Source organism: Pogonomyrmex barbatus, unplaced genomic scaffold (assembly GCF_055798465.1).
Source record: "Pogonomyrmex barbatus isolate J1 unplaced genomic scaffold, ASM5579846v1 scaffold1, whole genome shotgun sequence".
NCBI classification, from domain to species: Eukaryota; Metazoa; Arthropoda; class Insecta; order Hymenoptera; family Formicidae; genus Pogonomyrmex; species Pogonomyrmex barbatus.
Window position 1 is genome coordinate 15,697,641 of NW_028297098.1, and position 23,539 is coordinate 15,721,179.

The window sequence follows — 23,539 nt, forward strand, 5'->3', positions numbered from 1 at the left end:
TATGGGCGCGCACAAAGAGTACGCCGTATTCTCGGTCGGCGTTCGTTGGCCGCGCGCGGCAAACATAACCTATAAATGTTAACCGCCAGCCGGAGGCGACGGGACGCGAGGGCAGATGGACAAGCTAGGGCTAGGCTAAGCCAAGCCTGGCCAGGCGATGCGACGCGACGCGACGCCACGGCGCGGTGCGGCCTGGCGCGTCGCGGCGAGGCGGGCGCGGTTTTCCAAGTGCCGCACGATATCGAATCAGATGCTAAATAAAATCGATTTACTCCGCGATGACGATAAATAATGAGGATGACAATAAATAATGACGGTGATTATTATGACAATACCATGTCCTCCACGGATCCCGTGAGATCCTTCATGTCTAGCGTGGGGTAGAGAAACAGATTCCCCGGCGGTTTCATCCAGTTGCCTGTGCTCTCGCCCGCTCCCTGGCCGTAACCGATACCGAAACTCTCCACTGTCTCCAAGGTCGCGGCGGCGACGACGGCGGCGGCGGCAGCAGCGGCGTCGTCGGCGCGGTGCGTCACCTCCGAGAGATTCACCGTTAACCCCGTGGTAGTACACTGACGGTAGCACGTAACACGGAAAACTCGCGGACGACGGCACGCGGTGGCACTTTTCTCTTCTTCTTCCCTTACGTCTCCGCGTCGTCGACGTCGTTGTCACTACGCGCGCACTACTGTTGTACCCGGCGGATCGGTGGCCGGCAATCGATGGTGATACGACAGTGGCGGTGGCGGTGTCGGCAACCCCCGTCGCGGCGCGCTGAACACCAAAGGCGGCGGTGGCGGCGGCGGCGGCAGTGGCGGCGGCGGCGATCGACGACGACGACCACACGGACGAACGAATCGCACGGATACAAGGACGTCGGCGGCGGCACTGTTACCCCACCCCCGAACGCCGCCGTCTCGCGTTTTCGTCTCGTCTCTTCGATCCTCCTCGCGCTTGCCTCGTGCTCGTCGACGAACTGTCGGTGTCGTCGACGATGTGGGCGATCCTTCTCGTTTGATATGCTTACACTTTTCTTCTTTTTCTTCTTCTTTCTTCCTCTGTCGCGCGACAAATCGAACAGAAACGGAGTCGTGCGCGAGCAACGTTGTACCACCGCCGGCCAAACAATGCGAATCGCGGCGCAAACGCGCGCACGACACCGAAGAGAAAGAATGAGGGAGAGAGAAAGAGACAGACAGTTACAGTATCACCTCGCGCACGCACGACGCACGCACCTCTCGGTACGAGAGCGACGCACCAGCGAATGTAGAGGAAAAAAGACGGCGAAAGGAACCGGAAGGAAGATGGAAAAGTCGAGACTACCGCTGTCACACACGCGCCCTTCGTCACTTCGACACTTCCGATACCTCCTCCTCCTCCTCTTCTTCTTTCTCCTACTCGTCTACCCCCGCGATGCCTGACTCCGCGCTTCGCTCCTCTCGCTCTTCCGTTCCCTCTCCTTTCTTCTCCCGCGCACACTTTGCACACTCACTCGCGAGCACAGCCGCGCCGCTTATTTACAGAGGGAGCGAGCCGATCCGATTCGATTCGATTGTTCTCGCGGCAATGCGATCTCGCGCGTCCACATCCGAAAACATTCCTTCCGCGCGAGTCGCGCCGTTCACCCGGGCGTGCTCTCGAATAGACGTCTCTCTCGGTCCCGTCGTTCCGTCCCCTCGCGCTCCTCTCGTTGCCGCGTGCTGCGAATTTTCGTCAGCCGGGCACTGCGCTCTTCGTCGGACGGAGACTGCGCTCCAAACCGAAACAAAGAACGACGCTCCCGAACGGGGCGCCCCTGGCGGCCGCTCCGCCAATCCGCCGGACGCGCCGTCTCGCCCAGCGAGCGCAGAAGCGTGCGCTCGTACGTAACGCGGACGGAATCTTCGCGACGGTTCTCTGCATACCGCATCGGAACGATATCAATCTCGTATAATACTGATGCAACTTTCGAAAATGCGCTATTCATTGTTGTATGATTAATTGCAAACACATTGATAATTCCGTCTCATCGTATGTCATCGCGAATATGAGATTTTATGAAAAGCATAATCGATAGACAAATCGATAGTTTTATATTATATATATATATATATATATATATATATATATATATATATAAAAAGAAAAAAAAACGAATAGAAAAATAAATGCACTTGTTAGTTTTCTTTGGCTTTTATACGTCTTGCAGGCATATAAAAAGAGTAAAGCAAATAAGAATAAAGATGGATTGCGCCATATATTTTTGCACTTTCCATAAATAAAGTGTGCATTTATAGACTGGAGATGTAAAAAGAGATATGGAAATGTGTAGGTCGAAAGAGAATGGACATTCTAAAAATTTCAATATCTTTCTCTCTTATGTTTTCACCACTTTTCACAATGAATAATAAGGGATACATCCTGCTGTTGATAAACAATTAATTCATCAACTTTAGAATATTTAAACACTAAACAGTGCATAATAATTTGTTACACAATTATATCTATCACATATATAACAGTATCTATCATTTGTCGTCAATAAATTATATCATTAATATGTAAATAATGTAATTAGAATAATTCTTATTACATTCAAATAATGTATATGCAAAATTACTTTAAATAATTTTGGTTAAGATTAAATAAATTTAAATGGATAAAACATTTTCCAAAAAATGTATTGTCTAAATAAGATAGTATGTTATTAATCGATTATATATTGCTCCATTATAAAACAGTAATTGTTACTAAATTGTTACTAAATTCCATATACTACAGTTCAACATTCAGGTTTATCTCAAATTTCATTAAACTGAATCCCAGGGTTTATCTCAAATTTCATTAAACTGAATCCCAAGTTCTATAAAATCCAAGATATAACTTTCCATTCCAAACTGTATATAATTTTTCACATATTTATACAATGACGACATTAATCTCGCTGCGATTTATTATTTTATACACGGAAAAAAAATCGATATAGCAAATAACGTATAAGATATCTGATCTGATATCAGAAACAATAGAAGATTTATTCATAGACTAAATGGTTTGCTTTCCACGCATTATTGAACGGAAAAGACGCGCAAATATATTTATATTGGACACTAATATTGTTGATAAAATCTAATATATCAAAGATCGTCATTATTTCAATTATAATTAATTCCCTAAAACGTCATTAGTTCAATATTTTTACGATGGGTAAATGTAATGTAAATATTTGGTTACAATATTTTCCAATTAATCATTTTTCGATAATTGTTTGAACATATTGTTATTTTCTAAAGATTACAATATGTTCTATTTTCTAAAGATTTTATAATTGTTATTGTTTTAATAAAAAATATCGCAGTCATAATTATACTCGATAATCATTAGCTATCTTTATTAAGTTTTAACAAATTCATGTCAATAATATCATAGGTGTAATTAAAATGTATTTATCTGACAAACTAATAATTATAAATTATAAATCAAACAAATAAATCAGTAATATTGCAATAATAAATTTTCACAGAATACTATAACATCGTAATTAATTAAGCGTAAGAAATATCTAAAATTATCATTATTTGTACTTTCAAAAATTATCTTTTTTATCTTGTTGCGGTACTTTTATTCTTTATATTTATCTTTTTACCATAAAGGCTTTCTTCAATTTTTTAATAGATATCTTGAATATTATTTATACTAAATTAAATCTTTGATGAAAATTTTATATTAATTCTGTTGATGTAAGTAGAAAAATAAATCTAATATGCTTATAATCAATTTTAAAGATATCATGTAATTATATAGTTTGCTGATAAAAAATTATAACAGCTAACAAACTACATAAGCACATTTATATATTGTTTTAATATCCAATATTGAAACTTTAATTCACCTGAATATATAACAATAACTAACATGCTTTGTTATTTGTATCCTAATAAACATGACAGAAATTAATGTGACATTTCTCTCTCTCTCAATATTTCGTTTTCATTAAAAATTTTCTTAAAACATGAACAAGGTTAGAAAATAACAAAAAACGAAGATTCATTCATAATTTGCCAAAGTTTTAACCTTGACACAGTTGCAGCAACATCTACACAATGATTAATTACATTGTATAAGATTTGTTGTCGATCGTGTAAAGATATAAAATTTTTTTTATCAAATTTGTATTTTTCATTTAAAGGATACAGCAAAGAAGACAAGACATAAACCAGAAATACTACTATCATAATTTCGTATTAGTCATATAGATAATTCATAACGAATTATATGTTGATGTCTATTTTTAATTTAAGAAGTCTCTCAATAATAATTGTAGACAGTAAAACGACCTTCTTAATATTTTTTTGCGTATGAGATAGTTTTGTATAGTGTTTTTTCCCAAAAAGTTCATTAGCCGTTTTGTTCATTACGCGGGACGCGTCTTTGCATGTAAAAATAAATAGCTTCAATTTTTATAATGTGAAAAGACTTACCTGTCCATTCCTAAATTGTTGCTGTTGTTGCTGTTGATGGTGGAAGAGAGCAACCTGTTGTTGAGCAGTCATTTGATTGTTTAGATAAACTAAATGTTCTGCACCAGGTGCACCACTCTGCAACAAATGAGAAATTTGTACGAATATATGAAAGATTATTTACAATCGTATAGAATAACTTTACAATCTTACGTAAAACATAACGTAAAATTCGTTAATATTCATCACTTACCTTTAATTGCATAGGATGTATCTCATAAGGAACATTACTCAAGTGTACATTGTTCATTGTTAATCCCAATTGTTGAGATTGACTTTGTTGAGGTACACCAAGTTTAGTCATAGAATATTTCCATTTCTCTTGATTCTGCGAGACAAATTGTTTTAATTATATAATTCATCATATTATGCAATACTACATTAATCATAGTATTAACAACATTTATTATGTATATGAAAAGCAATAATATTACATGTAAATTTAGATGTGATATTTTTACTAAACGCGACATATACATAAATTACGATACTACAATACTCTTATTAAATATACATATTTCATTATTTTAATATTTTTTTTAGATTTAATAGAAAAAAGTGAACAAATGAGAATCAAATGCAATGATAAATGCACATGAATTAAATTTTATAAAAAAATATAGATAGGTATAAAATACACTTTCAACTCACTTTTTTCAGCAGTACAAACGAAAATTTTGGTCAGATAAGTATTAGCGATAAGAACCAAAAACTTCTTTCCTCAATCCTTATCATAGTTTTTGAAATGTGAGAATTTTTGTTTGTACCGCTGAGGATGATTCAAAAATGAGTTGAAACATCTGATATACTATTGTTCTATTTATTATTTTTTTATATATCCTTTTTAAATTCAAAATAAAACAAATATTTTGAAAATTTGAAGTTAAAGCTACTCTTTCTCATGTTAGTAAAAAATATCCGTACACAAATAATTTAAATGGATTAATCTCAATGGAGATACGTTTATCATACATACATTATCGACAATAACATCATCTGCTAATGCCCAAGCTCTTGGAGCTTGTTTTGCTTGGAAAGTCGAAGATTGGGTGTTAAATTCTGGCTCTGTAGGTCGTTGAAACACATAACCAACCATAGCATCGTCTTGAGTTCTACTCACTCCCATCTGATGTGTCTGACCAGGTTGGATTCGCATATTATCACCACCAGCCATAACTTGCCCACACTGTTCCGTATCCTAATAAAACATACATATTGATGATTAATAATATCATATTTATTAATTATTTAAAGTAAAACTTTTTTATATACTTATAACTAAGGCAACTTTAATGTTTTACGTTAGCAATCACGAAAACAAAATTTGGTTAAGTTTATGTTTTTATAAACAATTTCTTAATTTCTTAATTTGATTATTATATTACAATTCACGATCAAGTTGAAAATCATAAGAAAGATCATTGACATTCAGTTGTCTCTACATTTGGGCTTTTACTTTACTCAGTGAAACTTAATTTGTCAAAACTTGGTTCACATCAACTAAGTTTCTCCAACTTTTCAACAGCTTATAACTTAGAAGACTATTAATAGCTTTGACATATATTAAAACAATGAATGGCAATTTTTCAAAATTTCGCCTGGCATCTCCAATTTGGAGATATTAAGATTATTATTTTCACATGATCACTTGCATGGTGCAAGCCACTTGGCCCACTCCTCTCGCACAGCGTGCGAGGACCGTACGTCTTCGTCGACACTATAATAACACTCATGCTGATATTTGCAAACGCTCGCTATTCTCAGCCGCGCACGGCTGGCCCGTGGAGGTTATGGCGAACGATCTCGTGCGCCGTAATTATCGCGGTCACGCACAATTCGCAAGTCGGCATAATCGCGCTCGGTCGTGAAGCGACCGTGAACCGCCAGAAAAAGCGAGAAAGAGAGAAAGAAAAGGGGGATTAAAGCCCAAGAGAAAGAAAAAAGAAAAAGACAATCGTATGTACCGTGGGTATGTGGCCGTTGGCGGAGGAGTGATGCAGCTGCATGGAGGATGCCGGTTCGCCCCCGGCGCCTCCGCTGCTCGCGCCGAGCCACTTCATGTCCTCGTGTTGTCAGGCCGCGCCGCTGTCCCCGGGCACGGCGAACGCGGTACGGCCAAACGTGCTGGGGAAGATGCACCCTCGGGCCTCGTGGAGGTTAGCTCCCGTACGGAGAGAGCCGGCGGCGTCTGGCGAGATGCCGTGGAGGATGCCGCTTGCTACGGTCGTTGCCCGAACATGTTCCGTACGCGCGCAGTTGTTAACGGCGATACATTCTCACCGACCGTTTCCACGACGACAACGACGACGACGACGACGACGACGGTAAAGACAACGACAACGACGACAGCGACGACGATGACTGCAACGGTGACGAGGCGGCTGTGATTGTGTGAGCGATTGCTGTTGCGGTTGCGACGACGACGGCAGCGGCAGCGGTGGCGGCGGCGACGGTGGTGGTGATGACGACAGTGGTGGTGGCGACAGCGATGCCGATGATAATGACGATGATAACGATGACGAACGGCACGTCGATATCAGTCCGTGAGAGATCGGAGGAACGTATTTATCGAGCTACGAACGAAAACCAGACAGTTACAGCAATGGCAGCTGCGTGCAGCTCCGGCGCGCCGCTGCCGGATTTTTGACAACACTGTGTGTGCCTGATGTGTGCGCGCCGGATACACGAAGAGGGAGAGAAAGCGAGAAAGACGAAGGTGTGAGGAGGAAGAGAGAGAGAGAACACAAAGGAAACCGTCGTGAACGGCGGGCGCGCACGATGACCGCGGGATCGCTCGTTCACTCATTCGCTCGCTCACTCGCTCACCCACTCGTTCGCTCGTACAAGCGAGATCCTTGGTTAAAGCGATAGTCTCTGACGCACGAACTGACCGACCGATCGAGTAACCGACCGACACGCACCGCGGCGAGCAGCGAGCTCACGGAAAAGGCCGAGGAAGGAAGGAAAGATGAAACAAGCGAGAACCGACAACTGCGTGCACGTCGGCAGCGAGAAAGGAGAGAGGTAGCGAGAGAAAGGGAAAGAAAAAGAGAGAGAGAGAGAGACTCTGCGGACGAGAGAAGGACGGCGAAGGACAGCAGACAGAATGAGCGAGCGAGCGAGCGATAGGGACAGAAAGAGAAAAAGAGATATAGAAAATTCGAATCTCTACTCTCAATTTGTGTGATAAGCTGGAGATCTCGGTGAACGTTTACCTCGCCCTCGATAATCGTTTTCCGTCGAGGATCGCTTCGCGATCAACGTCCCTTTCTTTCTCTCTCTCTCTCTCTCTCTCTCTCTCTCTCTCTCTCTCGTCTCCGCGTTGCACTCACAATATTCTCCGTCTCGCGACTTTCCCGTCTTCTTCACTCGGTCATTTCGTTAAAACTAAGGCTTAAAATACACTATTCACAGGTATGTACAGCCACGCGAGCCACAGACACTCGACGTGCATCCACCGGCGTACGCGTGTTTCGCGCGCAAGGATGCTGCGTGCGCGATTTTCGTGGTGGGAGGTAGCAGAGCGCGGAACAGCAGCGACCAAGGGGGGGGGGGAAGGAGAGAGAAGATGGACGGCTGTGTGTCATGCTGTCTCGCTTAGCCTTTATTAGGGTACACTCATCGTATCTCACATGTATATGTGTCTAGTCCCCCTGCCTCCCACTTCCCCCTTCCCTCTCTCCTACCCCCGCCGGTCGTAGAATCTAATTTGGGGTCCTTTTATTTTATTTCGATAAAATATCTCACTTGTACGTATCGACATAACACGCTTGGCGAGATAATTCGTATAAAATTGGCCTCCCTTCGTGGCCGCGATGAAAATTCAATTTTTTATGTTGGACGTGACGGAGACAAAACGTACGACGCCACCTGTCGTCGTACGTTTCAACGTCGCCGAGGAGGGCATAGGAAGATGGTTGTTCGCGCGCGAAACTTTTGAACATCTCCTAAATGTCGATCATGCGTAGTCGATCTGACATGATCCAAACGCGGTGAATTCTTTTCCTAATAAAATACGAACAATCATTTCAGGTGCCATCGAGACCATAAATATCCAGAAAGGGGAAAAGGAGGACAATTGCTTCCTTTCTTGCCTCGTTTTTTAATTATAATTATAAATTATAAGTATAAAATTATTAATTACTCTATTATTATATCTTTATATAAAAAATAGTATATCTAATAAAATTCTATATGAATAAAATTAAAAAATATATTTTATTGCAGCTTGAAAAATTATATCAAGGAAATTATAATAAGATACAAGAAAATATGCAATGTAATTAAAAAGGAAAAATAAAAGTGAGAAAAACAACATTGGTAATGGCTAGAGAAGCAATACATAAGTAAGGTCCCCTTGAGAAAATTCCTTTTCTAAATGATTAGGATGATGCGATTGAACAAATAAAGTATGCGCTCATACAAGTACGCGTGTATTTAGCGAGTATATGATTATCAGTACAAATATAATTGTACAATGTAATATGAGAATATGGACAGAATATTGACAATATCGACTGTTTTCAATAATGGATGATAGTCTTGTCAAGAAATACTTATTTATTATTTTATTAATATGTGTTTAGAATTGATTTTTTTATTATTTAATAAATGAAAAAAAGATTTGATTAAAAAAAATTCGATTGTCCAAATTTGACGTCAGACGAACAAGAAATTTCGTTCGAAGCAATTTCGACAATCAAATTTGCTTTCTATTATTGATTAGATTATATATATAAAATCACAATTTAGCTTTTTAAAAGGAAATTGAATGAAGGATGAAAAATTTCACCCTGAATAATTTTATCAATCAAATTAGGATCATTCAAAATTGTGATTAGTTTCATTGACGATTAATTTATTAGATAGAATTATCTAATAAATTACAGAGTTATTAAAGAGAGAAAGGTCCGGTTTTAGAAATTGGATTGCAAAAACGATCCAATTTTTAAAACCGGACCTTTTTCTTTTTAATAACTCTATTAATTTTATAAACGCTAAAAATAGAACAGATGTTATTTGATAGGTAACTATTAAAGTTACTCGAAGTTTAATCGAAGTTGATCTTATATCCATTTCTACTAATATAAATTAATCTCAATTAAATTTATTTTTAATCTATTTTTAATTCTAGTTAGAAAAAGATAAAGGATATTAATTAAATTTAATATAAATTAAAATATATATATATATATATATATAATATAATATAAATATAAATTATAAATTAAATCGAAATTAAAGTTAATCCACAAAAAGGTAGAAATAAATGTGACTTTTATCTATTTTTACTACTATTAACTTTAATCTTCCCGGTAAACAATTTTCCATACATAATTAGATATAATAAGGTATAATTATAGATATCATATAAGGCATCATATATAAAACGTATCCATATATAATATATATTTTTACATATTTTTTTATACGTTTTATATATATATATATATATATATATATATATATATATATATATATACATATAAAATTATACATGAAAAATTTTTTTATTTAACTTTTTATTTTTTTTTAATTCAAGAATTAGAAGAAGGTAAACAAGTAAATTAAACCAAGATTAAAGTTAGTCTACATTAATAGAAATGGATTTAATTGCATTCCATTAACTTAATTAGAATTTCGCTCGGCAGTTCGAAGACGCCCCGATGTTGATAACGCGCGTTGATTCCTCACGGCCAGAGTCCTCCCTAACCCGCGCCGAGGCCCAACCTCTGTCGCTCGCACGAGTGCGAGAGTGGCGCGGGATGGGAGGCAATCGAGTCAGGAATAAGTGGCACAGCGGACGGGACGTCTCTATTCGAGTATCGGCGATCACGCAACAGTAGCGGACAGATGATAGATAATCGCCGTCCTGTCTTTCGTAAGTCAGCGGAGCGCCCGACGAGCGGCCGACACTGCCGACATGTAAGTGCGAAAAAGTGGTTGTGGTTCAACCGGATCGCGGGGAACGCACCGAGGAGACCGGAGATCGTAACCGGTAATTGATCCCGCTTCGGGTTCCGGACTCGTGGATTAGCGCGTTTAGCGCGCGCCGCGACAATCCCGAGGCAATTTCCGACGCGATCGGCGTGAGACACTTTCTCTCTTACGTACCTACGCCATCGGAGAACGCGGTGTACCTTTGGTTCCCTTAACCTTCCCTCCGATCGCACGTACCTACCGATCTCTCTACGGTACGATGCGTTATATTATGTTTCTCGTATTCCTCGGTTCTATACCGGTTTTTCTATTTTGCGTTATTTGCGCGTCCACCAGGAGATCGAGAGATCATGCGGTGGTTGAAACGATCATGAAACGCTCGCATGTAATAAAACGGAAGTAATTAACACCGCTCCGCTTCGTTGATTCGTTCGCGTCTATGATACGACTACTTATTTTCTGATTTTCCTGCTTTGTGACGATCATCGATAATAATAATTTCAGCGAGAGAGCAACACGAGGAACGTCGCGATCGAAAAAGTAGCAAAATTTTTTTTTATCGTTCTATCGGGTAAAATTTTTGAGATCGTGCACTTCTGCGGAGGATTATGTAGATATTTAACAGATAAAATTAAATATATAATTTAATAAATATAATCTGTGTGAGGTGTTTGTAGATTAGTGGAGTTATTGTGCACAAGAAACATTGTGCGAAGTATCTTATGTACAAAATTTGAAACATTGTATTATTATATTTTCAGATATCGTAATGTGACACATTCAAAGCAAACACAACAAACATTCTGTTTAAAATGGCAGCGATTTGTTCCGGACGACCTGGTTGGTTAGGAAAACTCGGAATAGCATTGTTAGCCACCTGGTTTTTAGTATTGGTTATATCTATGGTTCATATATTTAAGTCCAATTCCTTGTCAAACCGTGATGCTAGTACTGCCAACAAAGAGAATACACAACGCTTAGCACAAATGGTTAACGACTTTGAAATTTTAAAGAAGCAAAATGACGCTTTGAAGAACTTTATATTAGGGTATGTTTTTGCATATGCATGTACATGAAACAGGAAAATTCAGTGACTTTAAGATCAAAATTTATCTTATTTATCTTATTATGGAGCACTGCGATCTTTTCATTATACAGCTAACATAATTTTTAGAGAAGGCTCAAAATCCATACAAGGTGATCATTTAGGTTCCATACAAGACAAATTTGAGAAAGCATCAGTCTATTATGATCTAATGGATCATCAAGATGGATCAAAACATGGCATTCCCTCTTCGGAATATGAAGAATTGCGACGACGATTGAGAAATGACATTCAGGAAATGTGGTAAGTATAATAATGGCTAATTAGACATTGTGATATACTATGCCTAATATATTACATGAAAAATTACGTTCTTAGTTTTGTACTGCAGGTACTACATCAGCGCAGAATTAAACAAATTTAAGAAGCATATTGATGAGTTCACATATGATCAGAGAGAAAAGGAAATACAAGATGTGATAAAGAATGCATGGGAACACAAAAAATCATTAATAATGAATATTGATAAGTTGAAAAAAGCAGATGGTTACAACGAATGGCGAGAGAAGGAAGCAAAAGATTTATCCGATCTCGTTCAGAGAAGATTTAGGTAATACAGCTTGCCAATGTAACATAATTGATGTAGGAACTAAGTTATTTTTTTTAATTTTATTTATCTAATCTAATCTAATTTATCTTGTATTTGCTTTGAAGGTATCTGCAAAATCCTACTGACTGTAATAAAGCAAAAAAATTGATATGTAGTTTAAATAAAGGGTGTGGTTTTGGTTGCCAGGTAAGAAAATTGAATTATGATAATTAAATCTTTAAATGATCAAATAAAATAAATGTATATACTTTGCAGATTCATCACATCACATATTGCTTTTTAGTGGCTTATGGTACAGAAAGGACATTGATAATAAAATCGAAAGGATGGAGATATCACAAGGATGGCTGGGAGTCTGTTTTTAAACCCCTCAGTGATACTTGTGTGTCTACAACCGGTATCTCACATTCTAATTGGCCTGGAGATTCTTCTAAACAAGTAATATCTCTGCCAATCGTAGACAATGTTTATCCTAAGCCAAGATTCCAGCCACCTAGCGTACCTGCAGACTTAGCGCCTAGATTAGAGAAGATTCACGGTCATCCTCTTGTTTGGTGGGTGGGACAAGTATTAAAATACTTGATGCGACCTCAAGATCACGTGAGGAATACACTGGAGAGGACGAAAGAGAAGCTCGGTTTTAAAAAACCTATCGTCGGTATTCACGTACGTCGAACCGACAAAGTAGGCACCGAGGCAGCTTATCATGACATAGACGAATATATGACTAAAGTAGAACAATATTTCGATGAACTCGAAACAAAGCCAGATGTGAGAAGAGTCTTTTTAGCCAGCGACGATCCAAAAGTGATTATAACAGCTAGGAAACGTTATCCCAATTACGAGATAATAGGCGATCCAGAAATTGCCGAAACGGCATCTGTAGCGAAGCGATATTCGGACACCTCATTGCAAGGAATAATTATTGATATCCATCTTCTATCGGAATGCGATTACTTAGTGTGTACGTTCAGTTCCCAAGTATGTCGCGTTGCGTATGAGTTAATGCAAACTTTCTATCCAGATGCGTATGACAGATTCACATCTCTCGATGATATATATTATTATGGAGGGCAAAATCCACATCCTCACGTGGCTATTTTAGATCACAAACCGAGGAAGAACGGAGAACTAGAGTTAAAAGTCGGTGATTTGATCGATGTTTTTGGTAATCACTGGGATGGTTTCTCCAAGGGATACAACACTAGAACTAGTATGACAGGATTATTTCCTAGTTTTAAAGTTAAGAACCCCGTTGATGCTGTGGATTTTCCAAAGTATTCGAATATTCCTTTGCTGGAAAATAAAGATAATTAAAGAATGTCTGAGTAAAATCGATCTTTGAAAGACTGGATTATCGAAATTTCAATGACTCATTACTTCTTTGGATCAAATTAAGAAGAGATATTAGCAAAGATGACATGGCACGATGTATATATTTTGCTACTTGTAAACTACGATTTTAATGCTTGTAAATTCTTACAGATGTCCATGACTTGTCGAATAAGAGCTTAATGTATCTCTCGATTATATATATAGTTCCGTTCGATTTTAGAATTATAAGTATAATTTTTTCTTGAATGACGTAATGGAGATACAATTTTTCACAAATTTAAGATTTTTTACATATAAAACTATAATATGATTTGATATTGTGTAGATAATGCGTTTATATATAGAATATATATATAGAAATAAGGTCAAAATTCGCAAATATGTAGCAATATTTCTAATATTTTAATATATTCTCTCATTGGATGTTATTGTTGATTTAATTAAAGATTTATCTGAAGGAAATTAATTATGCCGAATTATTATATTTTTTAATATAACTCGAAATATATATATATATATATATATATATATATTACATAAATATATATTTCGACATATTCGCAATATTATCGGCAAACCAAATTTGTTCTATATGGGTTCGAGAAGTTATCAGCATTTTATCAGCATTATCGCGTTATTTTATCTTTGATTTATATCTAGTAAATGATAAAGACAAAATGACGTAATAACGCTAATAGTGCGCTCCTCGCGAACAAAGCCATAATGTACATAATATATGTAATAGATTGAAAATTATTATCGCGCGTATTGAAATATCCGACGTTTGTGCCAATGCATTATCGCATATGAAACCTGGTTAACATTTTGACAAGCTGAAATTGATGAATCAGGAAATACGTAAAAAATATAATCAGAAGTTTCTTTCTACTGCGCGCTCCATCATATTTTGTAAATATATTCGCGAAATTATTTCGGCAGCGAACAAGCCGTCAATGTTTATTATTATTGTAACGACAGAATTATATAGAATATCCCAAAACGCTTTTGTATTTTGATAAAAAGTAAATTTTATATAAATTTCACAAGATGACATGTGTTTTATTTGATTGTATATTTTCATACAAAATATGACCTTAAATTGGGAAAAATGATTTTATAAAATCCTTAACATCACTTTTATTTCTTTGCGATGCGATACTCCATTATAAAAATATTTGCGAAATCATCATAATTAAATTATGAAAGATAAAAAAGATAATATAAAAATTTTAATATATAATGCTTGTATTTTGTGAGTGGATAAATATGTCGATTAATAAATTTGAGATTCATGATACACCATCAAAATACAGACTTTTGGGATATTTATCTGTTTTACCACCCCACACACACACGCGCACACACACACACACACACACACACACACATTTAGAATTGCTAAAAAGAAGCTTAATGTATTATGCGTGATTATGTAAAATGTCTATATATATATATATATTTTTTTTATATATGTATGTATGTACGTATGTATAAAATAAGCATGTATGACATCGAGCTAGGCTTAGGGCCTACTTTCAATATAGAACTTTTTTCTTGTATGCATATTGTAATTTTATACGCAAAACGCAAACGAGAATTGTTATAAAATCTGAATTTGATTTTGACAAATAAATATTTAATTCACGAAATGCATCATATGTATATCCGCTTCCTTAACGTTAAATAAAACTTTTTTATATATAAAAATAATTTGAAAAAATTTATATGCACACATTGTATTCCAAAATAATGATTTATTATAATCATAGTGATGTTATATATTTCATAAAAGATGAATTAAAATATTTTTTCATTATATCATCAATCCAGTCCTATGTATATATATATATAAAATATTAACAGCAATTCATTGTACATCGACAAAATTTTTTATATTATTTATTTATAAAGAAAATTACATTAGTAATCATCTTTAGTCCTGAACGCAAATTGTGTAAAAAGAAGCTATCTTGACCTCTTTTTAATGCAAGAAACTTTGACAATATAATATAAAAACTTCAATGGTAAAAGCAAGCAACATGCTGTTCTAGAACAAACAAAAATGGACAACATAGTCTCACGCACATCACGCGGAAATTTTATATTCAATTACTATTAAAATATCAGTATTTTTTTCTCTCTCACTCTCTCAACTCGCGATCACATTTAATTATATTAAGCTTGAATTACAAAATATCCTCGCAATGCAATAAATACAATAACTGTATTTTATTTTTATACGTCATATTTCTCGTTTTATACATCGTTTGATAATGAGAAATTAATGAGATCATAGTAAATTTAGAAATATTTACATCTACTTTGAGTTTTTCAACTCACGACAAACTAAATTTTAAAAGATACAATAACAAATAATGTCTCGAGACAGAAGATGCGCTTACATGATTATAATTTTATCTCCAGTTTATTACTATAAATCTGTAATTTGTATTCTTTTTTGGAAAAAAATAGACTGAACCATCACTTATCTGGTATCTGTATGTGTTGCGAGTACTCATTGCTTTAGCCATGATGAGCTTAATTCTATTCTTAAAAATATGCTTGTATTAAGTGGTTGAAACCAGATCTCTTTATAAATTTTGTATACATTTCGTTCGCAGCATGGAAGAAAATGATTTTATTGACGAATCGTAATATACGCACTTGGAATAGTCAGAATAATTTCCAGTGTAGAAGATATATACCAAATATTCTTCACAAATATTGACTAGGTTTATCTTTACACGATATAAATGTAATCAACGATCTGATCACAATCAAAAACAAGAGTTAATATAACTAATATCATTTTTTTTAACTTATTTTATAAATTCAAAATACGTATACAAGATGGTCTATCGTAATTAGATAATATTTTAACAGTATATATTATAGATAGAAAAGGCCAATATATGGTTATCTTAATATTGAGGAATTAATATAATCTTTTGAATTATAAACGACTAAGAGGAATTTTTACTGGATTCAAAGTTTCGGAAATATAAATAACAAAATATTCTATTTGATTTTATTTCAACAGAAATTTATTTAATATTTATTTTTATCAGTTTTATCAATAGTTAATAAAAAGTATTATAAATAATTAAGATAAATAACGATCAGTCCATCATTTGAGATGAATTTGAGATTTTGTCTAAAAATCTATCATTAAAATATTTTTCATTGACGGTAGACCAAAATATCGTAAAATATAAATTACGATTTATTGTCACAATAATACTAACATATTTTTTTGCAATTTCCTATTTAAATCTACATGTTATATCTGTTGAAAATAATTGATTCGATAATTTTAAAAAATCTCTGGTAATTTCATAGAATCACTAGCTAATGTTTCTACAGAATCACCGGCAATTTTATGACAAACCAATTCTCACTATATAACATATGGATGCACATGTATTTTTCCTATGTAAAGATAATTTTATATAACAATTTAATCATGATTAAAAAGCAATAGTAGACATATTACAAATTATAAGATTTATGTTCTTCAATTGATTCTAAAACATTTCCATGTTAACAACATAATGCACAGAAAGTGTAATATATAAATTTTAGTTATAATATATATTACACAACTTTATATTTTATATGATGTGAAAGACAGTTTAGTTTGGTAAATTATAAATTAACAAAAAAAAAGTCTACTCTGTTAAGATAGAACTCAACGAATACTGGAAATTGAATTCTGACTTTACACTAAATAAAATTACAAATTACAGCATTCTTATATAGCGCGGTCCTTCCCAATTTGCTAAAATGACTATACCTGAGAAATGAATGTCTGATTTACATTTACGCTATACAGCTAAAAGACGGGCTTTCGTCTTACGTAGATTTTTTCGTTTTTTGCAAGTCAATTTATATGCAAGTAAGAAGCAAATTAAACACGCTCTTCATCTTCGTAAAATATGATTGTCATTCTACTATATCTCTCTTATTGATTTTGCGTTCGTCTTTCTCCAATAATATTTTCTAATTTCCGTGCAACAAAAGTTGTAGTTTTTTTAGGAGATGGACCTTCTGTCATTTCTACATCAGTGTCATCGGCAAGTAATCGTTTTCCCACACTTTTTTTCGCATCTACAGATATCATCATCTTATTAATAGCTTCTAAGTCCTGAAAAAGGAAAAACAACACATAGGAAATAGACTTTAATAGCTTAAAGATATAAAAATGATTTATAAAATTTAGAGATTTCGATAAAAGTTTATTTTACCTTAGCAGGACTACGACTGAAGCAGTAAGTTAATTGTGGTGCCGGTGATGCACTTATAGCCCTTGGGTTAAGAGTGCGTGTCATAATACTACTAGTGACACGCCTTACTGGAGAATTAGCAGGTGCCTTTCCTTTCGGTAAAGGACTCAACGAGAGATTCATGACGCTACCACGAGCCGATCCAAATTTATTCGCAAATTCTTTGACTTGCGGAACATACACTGTGTTGTAGAATTTGATTAAGTCGCCACGCTTCTCTCCGTCAAAGTTTTGTGACGTTCCGGCCATATTTGTTGGTGTTGGCGGAGTTACATTCTCTCCCAACACACTATTATCCTCCGATCTTTCATTATTGCTCGTATTCGAATCTCCATCGTTGGGAACTTTTTCAATAAGCACCGATCTATATATATGTGATTCTGCCTGTGGCTGCAGACGATAGCACCGCATAATTTCGGTGAAGGAGTTCTTCTCCATCTTAACCAATTTACATATTACATAAATTGCACACATTAAGATTTGATCGAGATGTCGGTCTTTCATCAATTCGGTACGTTCCTTGACGGAGTATTCAAAGATCGTCCAAATCTTTTTCTTGTCGTTATCCAATATTTCCAACGAATTACACAAGTCTTGCATGCGTACGCATGCAAGATTGTAGAACTTTCGAAAAAATAGCGCGACGGAACCCGTCCTTCTGGGTCTAGCTGCATCTCTGTTCGTTGCTTGTGCAGTATTGTTTGATTGCGTGCCCGACACTCTCGAGACGGTAAGCTGATCGGGTACCAAAAGTATCCTTTGGCCATTATCTAATACCATTCTATTAGAAGATAATACACTCTGCCCGACACGAAGAACGCTTTGACCCGTGACTCTGGTCTCAGAAAATAATCGCTTTTTTGCTACACCAGATGCTGCGATAGGAGACTGAAATCTAAATTCATATATAACTTTTATATATATGTGTGTGTATGTGTGTGTGTGTGTGTGTGTGTGTGTATATATGTATATATATATATATATATATAATAAAAAATATTTAATAATAAAAAAAATATCTTTTCTAATTCAAATTTATAATTTTTTTGATTGTCTTGCAGATAAATCATGATTTAAAAAGAAATAAAACTAAAAGATAAGTTGAATCACATTATTAGTCTATCAAAAGTATCATATTTATATTCTCATGTTTATCATAACTTCTTTCTTTCCATTAAATTTACTATTAGATTTTTTTTTATTATATACGAGCAGTTTTAATTTCCGGAAATTATTAATTTGATCATTTTTTGTTCTTTTAATTAATTAAATTATACCTTTCCGAAGCTGATGAAATCGGACTCTGTTGAACGTCATTATGAGTACGTTCCCGATCCAAAGCAATTCGTCTTAATACAGGCTGACCAGATGCATTCGGATCAGCAGTTTCTAAAGTGCCAGGTAAGGAAACATCCTCGCAACTGGGTACACCATCGGGTAGAGACTCAATAGTTTGCCATAAGGGACTGTCGCTCTGCCAAGCCAAGGATTCGAGAATTTTTTCCTCGATTTGATTTAAGTGCTTGACAACATCCCGTGACAATTGGTCCTCGGTTCTTACTATAATTTCTATAACCTTATAGAAATAGTAAGCATCTAGATTTAAAGCCTTTAATATCCAAGGGAATATCTTGTCGTTACTTTTGTACGAATATATAACTATCTCGAGACAGCAAGCAAAAAGGCATTGAATAAATACTTCATTCAAAAGAAGATTCTGTAACACACAAACAATCAATATATAAATACGCTGCTTTTTTTTACGATATTTAATTTATGTAAACTTACAGTTATATCATCATTTGGCTTTTTGCGCTTCTCATCATTTAGAATCATTTCGAGAAGCTTGTAAAACAAAGTTTGTCCCATAAGAAGACGCTTCTTTCCAAAATCGGATGTTGCATCGTCGTTTATGTTAATGTTATTTGCATTGTTATTATAATTCGCGCAGAATAGTTCACCAATCTGTTTAACTTTTGCCTCGAGTGAGGACTTAACATCTTGAGAACAATTGTTAAGCATCTGTAATAGACTTTCGCTCGGTGCAGATTGTCCAGCTATCAAAGCTTGTAATTTAATGACGCTTTGAGTTGCTGTGGTTACTGGCGTTATATTAGATACGTCCTTCGATCGGAGATATTTACGACCGGTCAATGGCGTAGGAGGAGCCAAATATTGTATCTGCTATGAAAAATAAAAAGTTATACAAATATTGCGCAGTAAAACGTATAAAAAAATACTTAATATTTTTCAGATAAAATAGATATAATTCCTAAAATTTACCCCAGCGTACTGTTCTCTCTTTATCTGCAATCGCTCATTGAAATCATCAATGTTTATCATCTGAGTAGGGGAACCAATGTTCTCATTAGCATCATGGCCTGAAACAAGAATAAATTCATGTAAAATGTCTTATAATTAAAAAAAATAATAAAATAAAATGACTCAATTTTATATTTGAAAAATGTGCGGTTAGTAGATGGAAAAAATTAATTTGTCTGATAATCAGTTACGAGACAAAAGCATTCGCACAAGATATCGCAAACCCACCTTGTAAAACTTCATGATTAGCAAACTGGACATGCTTAGCACTGTTTTGGCCAAATATATTTGAATTTGATACATCGATCAAACTTACTCTTCTCCATTTCGCTATAAAGCAATTACGACAAAGCAAATACACAAATTTGTTAAAAAAAAAAAAAAGAATAAAAAATATTAATAAACTAAATAAGTTGCTAGGAATTTCTTTTTTTTTTAGTTTGTCTTTTTTCAACTTTTTTCAAGAAATAATCTCTAAATTCAAATAGTTTCATTGTATAAATTATATCATAGATAATTAGAATAAAAGTGCAAGTTAAAAAAGAGATATAAATAAGATTTAACATGTTAAACAACTTTTTAAAGCGAATTCAACACTCGCATTATATTGAATTAAAATATATTAAAGACAGTTTCACATGAAATACAATATCATAAAACCTCTCTGATGAAATCATTGATGCATATTCTGTTGACAAATTCATTATTGACTATATAATTATTTGTAACATTATGCACTTCTATTTTTCAATTTCATATATAACAATATTTAATATATTAACAATCCCATATATTGCGAGTTCGCTATTAGGTAGTTTTAATTCAATGGAAACTATTAATTTTTTGCTAAACAATTTATGTAGATATACAGAAGCGAAATAAGATAGCAAAAAGCATGCAAGATATATAAGATAATGTAAGCCTATATTTTATTCAGTGCTATTGTATCACATAACTGTCAAACTCTTGATTCAATTATAGATAATAATTTTACCTAAGAAAATTCTTTCGTCAAAATCTCCGACGCTTAGCATGCGTTGCTCATAAGTTTTGTTAATGGCCTTGCTATTATTATCAAAATTCAATGCTTCTAGTATAGCAGAAAAATTTGACTGATCACCACGTAAGATTCTGTCGTTAAATAATTTATTAATATAATTCTTCATATAATATTCCTTTATAGCTTTAGCCTCAACAGCGATTGCATCATGATGTTCACATAGTAAGTTAACAATACAGTTTGCTGTTTGCGGTGGAGTATAATTCTCATCATTGAAATTTGCTGGTAAACCTGTAAATTAAAAAATATAAGCTAGAATTATTTTTCCTAAATTGTAATAGTTACATTTTAAGAATTAATTTGGAAATACTTACCAGGAAAATTAGGATTTAGCAGGTCTTTCCTGTTAGCCAATAAAGCATTGCTGTATATAAGATCGCAACAGACTAACAAGAGATGATAAGAACTAACAAGATCATCCGAGATATCGTGAATTGCACCTTTTATGCATATAAATAGTGTCCAACAAAATTCAAAAACTCTAGTGGATGTACAAGGTACTGCCTTGTGTCTTCTGGATCTAGATGGTCTAGAGGTATCCTCTCGTGGATCTTTGAATATAAAGGTGAAAATTGGTTGATACTTCTTAAATATCAGCATAGATACCGAGAAATTTGCCTCTAGCTTGTCTATTCTGGCACGGAAGTCTTGCGACATGTTTGCCATATCTGCCCATGATTTGCTTTTGCTAAAGAACTGTATCAGTGGAAGATTACACAATTGCAATAGACGGGTCAGAGATACGCAATTGCCTTCTACATTTGTGCCTGGCCTTCCTACTGTAGGTATAGAAAACTTTCTACAAGCTACATATACTGCACATCCTATCCAATGCAACTGGTCACCCTGCAAATGTATATCAGAAATTCTTTTTAAAACAACAATTCATACAATTGTATCAAAGTATCGAAATAACATTGAAAAAAATTTTTTTAAATATTGAAACTGATGGAACTACGAATATAAGATGCAAAGATTTTTAAAATATCGATCCTTGCGATTAAAAATGATATCTCAAGGATGGAATCAGCCGATGAGATATTTCTATGACGCGACCCTCTCAAGATTAACGCGCCAAACAATTTGTCCGTCGCGCTTTGAATCATCTCTCGCGAGATGGAAAATCGCCCGGATCATTCGGATCCACTCGGAGACGATCACGATCGGTCCGTCCGCGGAGGAAATCTCGTGTGGAATGACGCATCGCGTTTTCCGTCGACTAAGGCGGTCGCGCTAGCGCGAAGTAAATATTACCTCGAGAGTGTAGTTCTGGCGGATAGTTTCGTAGGATTTCCAAGCTTCGGACGCGGCAGTCGCGTCCATATTTAGCTTCTGGCATAGATCCTGGTGCCGGCTGTACATCGAGTCCTCAATATCGTCCGACTGCCCCATCTTTTCGCGCCAAAGTCCAGCCTAGAACGTAGAACACAAACGAGATACCGCGGGAAAAACACTCTTCTATATACCGCCATACAAAAACTTCGTTGCGCCGTAACAGGGTTGCCGCGGGGGCTTGGCGGGAAACGACACGAGCGCCGACATATTTGCCATGTTGGCGGGAAACGTAGTGCAGCAGTGGCACCGCCAATAGTGCGCCCGCCCACCGCGAGCGTGCGTTCGCGACGTGAGACCTTTTCGATTCCCTCGCCTTCCGGTTGGTGGGTGAATTCGAGAGCATATTGGCGCCACACCGTTCTGAACTTCGCGATTGGGCAGATTCGGACGATTTGTCTCGTCCAAATCTACCTTGACTTTCCTCGATCGATACGAACTGATCGACGCGTTTTCAATTCTATGGATTCTTCCGATATTTCTACTTTTTTTCTTATATAGGTGTAATAAGTAACCTAACCTAAATTGTATGGAAATGCCAGAAATACGCGATTTAAGATCATAAGCGCGGTCAGATAATACTTGTGCCATCGCGCATGCGCGACGACTGCGCTCCGCCAGCTGAGAATCCTAAATGTAGGCACGAATGGAGAGGGACAATTTTCGTGCGATGTAAAATTGCCGATGAAATTCCTTTCCATGAGATTTAATTTCTTTGTTTTAGATTTATTTACCTTGTAATTGTCGGAATTAAAATTTTTTCGCATTGTTCTTTCGCCATTCGTATTTGTTATACGACAGTATTAGATAAAAAAAATAAGCAAAGGATTGAGCGCTAATTGTATTCTCATTCTGCGCATGTGTCGAAATAAGAGTGGAATTTAAGAGGAAAAATTTCAAAAAATACATTTTATTCAGTAACATTGAAAAATTTCAATACATTTCTCTATTATTATTTATTTACTTTTTGCACTTGTAAATTGTAAAATTTAAATATTACGTTTTTATAGAGAACAAAAAAATTGATGATTCATGAAGCAAACGTAAGTACATAGTATATTAAGTAACATAGTATATTAAGACTCGACTTTCTCAAGTAACCAACTCGGTTTT

General features: G+C 35.6%; 3 protein-coding genes across 13 annotated transcripts in view; 1 reads left to right on the plus strand and 2 right to left on the minus strand.

The window, feature by feature from the left end:
• pum (pumilio) overlaps positions 1-8,192 on the minus strand; it is a 90,906-nt gene extending 82,714 nt beyond the window's left edge. For 2 of the 6 annotated variants that reach the window (XM_089073190.1, XM_089073177.1), the window contains exons 1-5: positions 7,832-8,189; positions 6,464-7,072; positions 5,476-5,697; positions 4,693-4,827; positions 4,461-4,577 (exon numbers count right to left, since the gene is read on the minus strand). In XM_089073190.1, coding sequence (XP_088929316.1) covers positions 4,461-4,577; positions 4,693-4,827; positions 5,476-5,697; positions 6,464-6,559 — 570 coding nt within the window. In that variant the 5' untranslated portion in view covers positions 6,560-7,072; positions 7,832-8,189. Of the gene's footprint in view, positions 1-335; positions 1,778-4,460; positions 4,578-4,692; positions 4,828-5,475; positions 5,698-6,463; positions 7,501-7,714; positions 7,734-7,831 lie in introns of those variants that run through there. The other 4 variants (XM_089073194.1, XM_089073184.1, XM_089073202.1 and 1 more) reach the window with 4 other exon arrangements.
• Positions 8,193-10,163: 1,971 nt separating this feature from the next.
• FucT6 (alpha-(1,6)-fucosyltransferase 8) lies at positions 10,164-14,477 on the plus strand. Of its 3 annotated transcripts, none has more exons than XM_025217787.2 (6): positions 10,164-10,424; positions 11,201-11,487; positions 11,614-11,787; positions 11,876-12,094; positions 12,199-12,280; positions 12,350-14,477. In XM_025217787.2, exons 2-6 carry the CDS (start codon positions 11,252-11,254, stop codon positions 13,409-13,411), a joined length of 1,773 nt encoding a protein of 590 aa, XP_025073572.2. In that variant the 5' UTR covers positions 10,164-10,424; positions 11,201-11,251; the 3' UTR covers positions 13,412-14,477. The 3 variants fall into 3 exon arrangements, with proteins under 3 accessions (XP_025073572.2, XP_011634231.2, XP_011634233.2); XM_011635929.2 differs by having other exon boundaries at positions 10,168-10,497; XM_011635931.3 differs by lacking the exon at positions 10,164-10,424 and adding an exon at positions 10,513-10,693.
• A 297-nt stretch (positions 14,478-14,774) lies between these two features.
• On the minus strand, positions 14,775-22,684 carry LOC105425246 (retinoblastoma-like protein 1). 4 transcript variants are annotated; one of them, XM_011635933.3, is made up of 9 exons: positions 22,349-22,684; positions 21,409-21,940; positions 21,029-21,325; positions 20,263-20,364; positions 19,996-20,093; positions 19,501-19,896; positions 18,990-19,429; positions 17,674-18,607; positions 14,775-17,573 (listed from the first exon to the last, which is right to left on the minus strand). In XM_011635933.3, the coding sequence occupies exons 1-9, from the start codon at positions 22,484-22,486 to the stop codon at positions 17,391-17,393; spliced, it is 3,120 nt and encodes a 1,039-aa protein (XP_011634235.2). In that variant the 5' UTR covers positions 22,487-22,684; the 3' UTR covers positions 14,775-17,390. The 4 variants fall into 4 exon arrangements, with proteins under 4 accessions (XP_011634235.2, XP_011634236.2, XP_025073569.2 ...); XM_011635934.3 differs by having other exon boundaries at positions 19,501-19,893; positions 22,349-22,683; XM_025217784.2 differs by lacking the exon at positions 20,263-20,364 and having other exon boundaries at positions 19,501-19,893; positions 22,349-22,682.
• Positions 22,685-23,539: the final 855 nt, after the last annotated feature.